Source organism: Oryctolagus cuniculus, chromosome 15, assembly GCF_051225735.1.
Source record: "Oryctolagus cuniculus isolate XC-2025 breed Fujian yellow rabbit chromosome 15, ASM5122573v1, whole genome shotgun sequence".
NCBI classification, from domain to species: Eukaryota; Metazoa; Chordata; class Mammalia; order Lagomorpha; family Leporidae; genus Oryctolagus; species Oryctolagus cuniculus.
This window is the reverse complement of record NC_142881.1, coordinates 28166381-28175422: the sequence shown is the minus strand read 5'-3', so window position 1 is coordinate 28175422 and position 9042 is coordinate 28166381. Positions and strand designations below refer to the sequence as shown.

General features: G+C 59.4%; 1 protein-coding gene across 6 annotated transcripts in view; it reads right to left on the bottom strand.

The window, feature by feature from the left end:
• Positions 1-16: 16 nt before the first annotated feature.
• FBXW4 (F-box and WD repeat domain containing 4) overlaps positions 17-9042 on the bottom strand; it is a 92275-nt gene continuing 83249 nt past the window's right edge. For all 6 annotated transcript variants that reach the window (XR_016221981.1, XR_016221982.1, XM_051823523.3 and 3 more), the window contains 3 exons: positions 1706-1846; positions 804-945; positions 17-649 (listed from right to left, as the gene is read on the bottom strand). Coding sequence is in view for 4 of the 6 variants with exons in the window: in XM_051823523.3 (XP_051679483.3) it covers positions 530-649; positions 804-945; positions 1706-1846 (403 nt within the window). In the remaining 2 variants the exon portion in view is untranslated. The remainder of the gene's footprint in view (positions 650-803; positions 946-1705; positions 1847-9042) is intronic.

Here is a 9042-nt window from a genome sequence, read left to right as displayed (position 1 = left end):
AGTAAAGAACCAGATCTGTGAACAATCAAGCTTTATTTTTACAAAATTGGGAATCTGGTAGCATGTCTCCACAGCCTGCTTCAGCGACTCACTCAGAATGGTTGGATTCCCGTTGTCTTGTCTTGGTTTCAAAGCAGAACCAGGCCCCAGTGCCCCAGGAATGAAGCTGCCACCCCTAGACGGTAGGGTCTGAATGAGGAGCTAGCTGCTGCCAGCAGGGTATCCCCTCTGCTTCAGGGAAGGGCAGACAGGGAGTGAGTGCCTCCCCTGGGCTGCAGGGTGGCCCTTGCCAGTTAGATCCTTAATCTGGCCAGACAGGGACACGAGGCCCAGTTCAGCTGCACACTCAGTTGGGGTTGGGGGGCTGCCCTCAGGGTTCGCAGCAGTCATGGCTTCTAGCTTACAGTGCCTGAACACGGTGGCCACAGGTCTGGGAGCACAGCGGGGTGGGGGAGGAGGTATCGCTGCACCCTCCAGACGAGGGAGGTCCCTGAGTAGCTGATGGCCCGCAGGCGAGGGGGCCTGACTGTCATGGATTTCGAAAGTCCAGGACATGGAGGTTGTAAGACAGCGCAGCGTAGAGATGCGTGGTGGTGAAGCGCAGGCAGTACACAGGACTGCTCAGCGGCGTCGATGTTAGCGGGAAGGCCTAGTGGGAGGGAGGGAGGGATGAGTTTCCCAAGTGGCCCCTGGACCCAGGGACATGTGCCACTGCAGCTTTCCGCCACCCCCTCCACGTCACCCACTCCCGCATGCAGCCGTGAGCCCTGCACCCAGAGGTGGGAACTGGGCAGGACACTTACATGCAGGCAGGCCCTTTGGCGCCTGTCCCACAGCCGGACGACACCGTAGTAGGAGGAACCCGTGGCCAGCAGATGGTTGCCATCCGTCTGCAGGCAGTACAGGGTGCTGTCGTGGGGCTCCTCCCACTCCATGACACATTTCCTGTCCCAAGAAAAGATGCAGGGAGAGATTTGGGAACCTTCCACCTCAACTTCCCGGGGGTCCTGGGGAGGGGTAGGGAGTCACTCTGGGCTGGGAGAGTCTTTAAAAAACCAAACTTAATTGAGAAGGCCTCCTCTGTAGAGGGCTCTCCTGCCAAGCCCTAGACCACAGAACAGAGGACGCCCTCATGTATGTGTTCACGTGGCCTGCCATTGGTCCCAGGCCTCCTAATGTGGAGAAGTGACGAAAGGCTGGCAGGCGGCAGATGTTCGGTGCAGTGGATAAGACACCACTTGGGACACCGACATCCTATGTTGGAATGCTGGGGTTTGAGGCCCAGCTTCCTGCTGGTGTGCACCCTGGGAGGCAGCAGGTGATAGTGCACCTACATGGGGACCAGGATTGAGTTGCTGGCTTCAGCCTGGCTGGGTCCTTTTGATGGCATCTGAGGAGTGAACCAGTTGATAGGGGTGTGTTTCTATCTTGAAATGAATAAAAAAAATTTTTTTCATTAAAAAGGAGGCCAGGACAGTATGCTGAGGGACAGCTCTGGTGGCTCTAAGAACTGCCTGCCCTCGTCAGGGCCCACTGGCTGCAGTCTCCAAGGCTACCCAAGGAGAGGGGGTCTAAGCCTAATATGACCTTGTCTTCCCTTCCCTCCCAGCCCGACAAGGAGACTGTGTCTCGTCCTGTGGGACAACCCGGAACTGAGGCTGACACAGGGCTCCCCCCACCTGTCCTCCCTGTCCAGCACACTCACCGGGCACTGGTGCGGAGGTCCCAGTAGCGAACGTAGGTATCATAGCCACAGGACAGCAGCGTGGAAGGGGACTCATACATGACGTCCAGCACCCCCGCTCCTGGGGGGAAGTCGCTGCCCAGGTGCGTCATCAGCTGCCCACTGTGGAGAGGACGGGCAGAGTCAGGCTCCCTGCCCCCCGGGGACGTGTTCTTCTACCCTGCAGGTGGGCGCTGGGCCCTTACTCCCGGAGGGAAGAGATGCCTCAGCCTCCCCCCTGCTCACCAGTACCAGGCCCCACCCCTCCCCCCAGCGTCACAGCCCCCAGCTGAAAGCCTCAGTGAGACGCCAGCAAACCCTCCATCACACCTGCGAGCCGGCTGCTGGCCGCCCCTTCTCAGGACGATGAATGGGCCTTGCTGAAGGGGTCGGCCCCCCTCCCTCGCACACACTTGGTTACTTTATACTCCTTGATCCTGCAGGTCATGCAGTTCTGAGCTGCCTGAGTCCAATGCCTTAATTCCTGCCTGTAATCTGGGGCTCAAACCTCGTTGAGGATAAAGACCACACAAAGGGAGAAGGGGAGTCCCAGGAGATGTTAAAACAAGTAAACACCTTTGTGTCTGGGGCAAGAAATCGCTGAGAAAGCAGCTTAGCGGGCCGGTCCCTGGTGCTCCTGGCCCGCCTGGCCCCCAGCCCGGGCTAGCACGCCTCTGTGATCACAGCCCCCAGCCCGCTGGGCTCCAGCCTACTGCCCCCGCCCTCACTCCACCCGGTGGCCGAGAGCAGATTACTGAGAAGAACAATTGCTTTGTGACTGTGTAATTCCCTCCGTGACCGCGGCAGTGGGCAGACCCCGCGCCCTGATGCCAGACCCCTAGCAACCACATAGGGGGGCCTCCTGGCCCTAGCAACTACCCCTCAACATCAAGTGCACCCGCTAATCCCTGCGGCCAGGGGACGGTGGAAGTGTTGAGTTTCTGCAGAATGATGGGGGGGGGGTACCTTGTGGACCCCACGCTTCAGTGTTCTTCACCCCTGAGACCCAGGCGCTCCTGTGGCAACACATGAGAAACAAGGCCACGGACCCTCCACACCACGCCCAGAAAGGAGGCTGTGGGGTGGAGAGGATTCACGGCGCTGCCAGCCGCGCTGGATGGTCTGAAGGCAGGTGTCAGCTCCAGGGCTGCCACTTCACCCAGGCTCCTCCCAGCAGAGCTGCCACCCTCCCTGAAAGCGGCAAGGGAGAAGGCCGGGGCTCCTCTCAGCCCACCCCGCCTCCCCCTGTGTGCTCTGGGCAGCTGCTGTCCAGTGGTAGGTTAGGCCCCAGGGAGGCACTCCTGCCCCCAGCGCCCCCTACTGAGAAGTGCTCATCGTCCTCTTGGTGGCCCAGACAGAAAACTGCCTCCCCATAGCAGCAGCCTCTGGAGACCGCGGAGCTCAGCCCCCGGGGAGCCCTGCCTTCCTGGATAGGCTGCCAGCCCGATTCACCACCCTGGCAGGCCTGAGCCCCCATCACAGGGACGTTCGTGTATACCGCGTAGGGGATGTTTTGCTCCACAGGTCTCCCTCTCTAGATTTGGGGGCTCTGCCCCCTCCATTAGTGAGGCCTTAATGATTGAGGAGCTCTCCCCTTTAATCTACAGAAGTAATTTCATGTTTGTTTGAAATAGAAGATGAAAGGCTGTGGGGGCTGGGAGGAGTGAAGCCCAGCATGGCTCTGCCTGCCCACCGCCAGGCCTGGGGTCCTGAGGGAAGGAGGCCTGGGCCCCTGCCCTAGCATCCGAGTCGGCATTGGAAGAGGCCGTGGCTCTGGCCAACGCACGAGAGTCCCGAGGACCCCTGTGCTGTGGGGAAGAGCCAGAGGCCCAGGTGAGCACCAGCCCCTGGGGAGCAGGACCAGGCCAGAGCGTGCCTCGAGGGCCAGCCCTGGACTCGGAAATGGCCACACACACTGTAAATGGGCCAATAAAAAGATACAGTTTCTTTTGCCTTGGAGCCCTGGACCCTCAAAGCTCTGTTGTGCAGTGCCCGTGAGGTTAAGTTCAGAGCATAAACTGACGCACCAGGCTCTGAGGAATGGGCCGGCCCTTCCAATAGCGGCCCAGCAGTGCCATCGGAGCCCTGCTGGGGCTTTGATTTGGGAAAACAAACAGAAATGGCACCGTGGGCCCTGGGCAGCCCCCCACCCCACCCCCAGCCCAATTTAACTAGAAAGCTAGCTCAACTGCTGCAGTGGAGGGGGAGCCATGGTGACAATAGCCCTCAACTTTGGGGGACTGGTACAAAACCAGCTGTTTGTCTCCTCTTCCCCTCCTCCTGGGCTCCTTTTCTTACTGCAAGTGTGTTCTTGTAAAAACGATTAGATTGCAATTTGTATGAAGTGGCAACCCCCAAATTCAGACAGTTCTCCCCTTTTCTCTAGAAAGAATGTTAAGAATGCTTCTCGACCTCTGGGGGGTGGGCGGGACGCAGAGCCTTGGTGTTGCACAACTTGTGTGGGAACAGGGCTGCTGCTCAGAGCCCCGGCCCGAGATGGAGCAAGGGCCAGCTCTGTCATTCCAGAGGGCCAGACAAAAAGGCCATTCCCTTCCAGCTCCTGTGGACAAAGCCTGGGGGGCCTGCACACCCCAGCCTCCCCTGAGCCCGACTCCAGCAATCCTCCCTCCACCCAGGGAAAGATAAAGACAGATGGGGCCGCCTGTGTGAGCCTGGTGAATGAGCAGGGCTGGGGAGGGGCCGCCTGCAGACCGGTTCTCTTTGGCCCTGGCTGTGTACGGGCTTTTCCCCGGGAACCCCAGCACCTGGGCAGAAGCAAGCAGAGTGTGGCCACGTCCTTGAGCTGTCCCTTGAAAAGGAACCTGGTCTTCCCGTCCCCACCCACCCTGCTGTGCCAGGGCATTGTACTGTAGCTGGAGGGAAGCGAAGCAGCCCCTGCCAGTCAGAGAAGAGGGAAGTCTAAATAAAACCCTGACACCCCATCCCTGTCACCGCCTGTGTGACAGCCAGCTGTGGGTAGGTACTGGCCTTGGAGACCTGGATGCCCCATCTGGGAGACGCCCCGAGCGCCAAGCTGGAGTCAGGCCCTGGGGGAAGGTGCTGGCACCCCAGCCCTGCCCGAGTCTGGGCCTCGCAGGACCCAGAACCCGGGAGCCCTGCTCCACGCACTTGCCCTGGCCTGAATGGCCCCCACACACACCTCCTGTACCAGAGCGTTCCTTGGGCACTGCCAGCCCCACCTCCCAGCCCGCAGGGTGCCTCCCACTCCGGCTCAGCCATTTGAACAGGCTGCTGCTGCTCCTCCCTGAAGACCCTCTGGGTACTCATTCCTGGATCCCTTTGGCTTCGAAGACACCATGTCTGGCATGTTCTACCCCAAAACTTGGCAACTGCTTTTGGGGAGAGAAGATGGAAAAGTGACGATTCACCTTCTCACCGCTCCTCTGCTCCCCACGGACAGAGGCCTGAAGGCAGAGGCTGGCCCCAGAATGGTGGCTCCGAATGGGAGGTTCCTCCTTCATTCCCTCCGTCAGCAACCAGTATAAGGCATTGTGCGGCACAGAAACTGCAGGGGCCACGTGCTGCCGCTGTGCCTCATGGGTCTACCCCGCAGTGCCGAGTGTGACCTGGGGGCTACCACAGGGCTCTGAGAGGGAAAGATAAGGGAAGAACATCTCTGGCTGGGGTACTGACTTCAGCAAGTGACAGGACTGTGGCAGGAGGGGGACGGCTCAGGCCAAAGTAACAGCAGCAGCAAAGTGCAGAACAAGGGCAACCAGGCTAGACTGTGGCAGTGTTGGTGATCCAGCCCGGCTGCAGGCCGGCAGGATCTGGCCTCTGGTCCTGGTGGGCCTTGGGGCACTGAGTGGCAGAGCGCCTGGAGGCTCTGACAGGGACTGGTTGTCCTGGGCCAGCCCTGACCGCAGATGAGGAAAGCAAGGCCACGGAGGAAAAGTGGCTTTTGTAAAGTCCCAGGGCAAGGGACTGAGGAGGGTGGTCCGGCTCGTGGGCTGGGAGCTCACAGAGGGGCACAGCCTGCTCTCCGACCACTGGCCCCGATGACATAGCTATGCAGGCTGCCGAATCCATACTGTACGCCGAGCACTCTGCACAGAGCAGCTCAGCACTCAGAAGCCCAGGGTGTGCACCTTACTCCCAGTGCACCCGAGCAAGTGTGGGGTCCATTTGCTCAGGAGCACCACAGGACCTGCCCCGGCAGACCCCTGGCCACTTCGGCGCCCTTACCTATCCACAGGCCCCTCCTCCTCACTGGAGTGAGAATCCAGGGAGCAGACAGACCCCAGAAACCAAATGTATCCCTGGCCTGGCCCCCACAGGTGAGAGGGCTGGGTTCGCGCGCAGCCCCCAGCTCCCACCCGCACACACGTGTTCAGACACAATGGCTCAAAGGCCAGGCGGCTGGGCAGCCCACTTTGTACTGCTAACAAGGGGACCGTAATTACAGGAAGGGGCAGCCGGGCAGATAAAAGGATACAAAATTTCAACATCTGTTGCCATAAAGGGATAAGGAGAAGTGAAACGCAAAGTATCAGTTTGGTGTCAGCAGGCAGAGAGCCAATTTCAAAGAGTTCGGGGGACAGAAGGGACAAGAAAGAAAAAAGGAAAGGGGGGAGAAAGAAAGAAAGAAATTACAGGGTTCCTTAAAGAGGTAAAGAAAAAAGAGAATGAGAAAAGCTGTCAGTAATACTTTCAAAGGAGGAGGCAGGTACTTTAAAGGGGGCAATTCCTGTAATCACCCTGACGGGCTGGGCCCCCTGCATGGGTGGGGGTGGAGCACAGGGCAGAGACAGCCACACCTGGGCAGGATGGGCACTAATCCTGCCCTCAGAGGCGCTCAGCCGATGCTCCGGACACGGTTTCCCTCTCCAGCCGGGTGCCCCTTGCTGTGCCAGATGCCATCAGTTGCCCTAATATTCTACCCTGTGCCCAGCGTGGGGCACCCAAGGTAATTTTCCAGCCCAGAGGGTAGCCGTGCAGGCCACACCCTGACAGGCCATGTGCCCTTGTGGGTGCTCTTAACAGCATGCAAGGGAAAGGCCACAGACTAGCCGCAGGGTCAGGAGCCGGGGGAGAGCAGAGCCTGCATGCTGGAGTTGCTGTTTATGCTGAAGAGGGAGCGGGGTTTCATTAGGCAGAGACAAGGTATTCCAGGCTCAGGGGGGAAGCTATACGGGAGCCATCAAAATGGGTGAGAGGCCCACTCTGCTCCCACCGCTGTTGAGAAAGAAGAGACTTGAGGGCTCAGAGGTACCAGGGGAGGCATGATGGCAGGACCAGGATGACCCTGGCCCCAAGGAGAAGGGGACTTTGCAGGGCTGTGCATACAGTCACAAGCAGGGCAACAGTGCCCCCCTCCAAGGAGTCAGGGTGACACCTTCAGGCCTGGGATTCTGGACTTCTCTGTTCAGAACCCCACCTGCCCCCAGTCATGCCCTGCTCTCAGGATACCAATGCTAGATCCAACTCTAATGTCCCCTTGGCAGAAAACACAAAACCCACACAAGAGCAAGCCCATGGGGCTGTCGGACCCACCTCAGCCTTCTAGTGACCAGGACGTATGCCCCACAGAGTCAACACTGGGTGCTGCCATGGGGGCTGCTCCAGCACAAACAGAACACAAGATCCCAGGCTAAGTTGCTCAGAATTAACAGATCCACCAGGCCGACCTCAAACGCTTGAGTGGATGGCTGTGAGCCCAGCCTGGCAGCGTGGAGGCACAGGATGCCTGGGACTCGGAGGCTGGAGGCTGGGCCTTCAGACCACCTGCACTGGCAGAGGAGCCCCCTGGAGCCCCAAGGCTGGGTGAAGGACTCTATCTTCCTTGTTTAGACCAGTTAGAAATCTGCTGTCCTTGGCCCCAACCCATGATGCCCAGCTCCAAGAGACAGATAGATGGAGGGGCTCCCTGCCACCTGGGCAGTGACTACCCATGCCACCTTCCAACTTGCATGCTCTAGCCAGTACTGCCAGCCTAGCCCACTGGGAGAACAGTCTCAAGGGGCCTTCATGGGCTGAGGAAGCCATGGTGACCCTCCAGGGGTGCCCAGGCATTCTGAAGAGTAGTGTAGGCTGTCCGGAGACAGGTAGCTGGGAGGCGCGTGGAGACGTGGGTGGCTCCAGCAGTGGGAGTGCTGCTGTCTGGCAGGGTGCCTCTGAGGGTGCCAGTCCCCCACTGTCCTGAGGGAAGGCCCTGGAGGCCGATGCTCAGGGCACAACTGCCCCTCCAGGGCTCCACTCTACCCAAGTCAGCACACATGAAAGAAAATCGAGGCGCTGCTCGGGTTTCAGTGGGGACAGGTTCAAAGCAAGGAATCCAGCAGCACCGCACGCCGCCCAGCCCGAGTCCTGCCGGCGATGCTGCTCCACCTGGCAGAACGCCTGTCACTCAGGCTTTGGGGTTATTGAAAGATCAAACTCGGTCCTGCCTGTTCATTCCCTTAATCCTATTTTCTACATGGCTTTATTATCTGCTCGGGCTTCTCTGGGAGAGACAGCTCCAGGATCGTCTCATCCATTCACTTCCTCCACCAAGACAAGGCTTCTGTCCTCATGCCCGTGGTCCCCAAGCTTCCCTGGGGAAGGAGGGAAGTTTCTACAGGGCCTCCTGGTTCCTCCCGGGGGGAGGGGCAGGCCAGCAGAGGAGCAGTGGGCCCTTTCCTCTGGCTCCAGTGAGCCTGGAGGCCACGCTGCCTGCGGCCCACTCTGGCTTGGGCTCTTCTGGGCGAGTAGATGTAGTGTGTTTGGGGGGTCGGTAAGATCGAAGGTTTTCTCAAGAGAAGGACATCCAAAGAAATCAGTGCCTTCAGATTCCCCTGGACCACGAGTCTGAGGCTGGGAGTACCCCGACCAGGCAGCCACATGCAGAAGAAGCCACTCGGGTGACCCACCTTTTCCCTGAAGCTGGCTGGGGAGATGCGCCCTGACCACACCCTGCTCCACGTGCCAGCCTGGGCCCTGGTAGCTGATGGGGCCAAGCCAAGGCCTTCAGCACCAGTGCCTGTCTGTGTGAGCTACAGCCCTAGTGCAAGAACCTTCTCTGCCATGGTCAGAGGTCCCCTCTCACAAGGCCACAGACAGTGTGAGCCTCACAGATCCCACGGTACTAGCACGCAAGGTACCTGTGGGTGGGGAGGAGAAAGGATGATGTGGCTTGTCCCGGCTCAGTGCCCCCAAGGGGACGGGTACCCTGGGGGTGCTTTTCACAACAATTTTCCTCGCTAGTTCTGTTAGGCAGAGAGAATGAATTCCCACTTTACAAATGTGGAGACAAGCCCAGGGAGGCCCCGGATCACAGAGCTGGGAAGCTGCAGAGCCGTCGTGGAGCGTGGCCTCCCGGC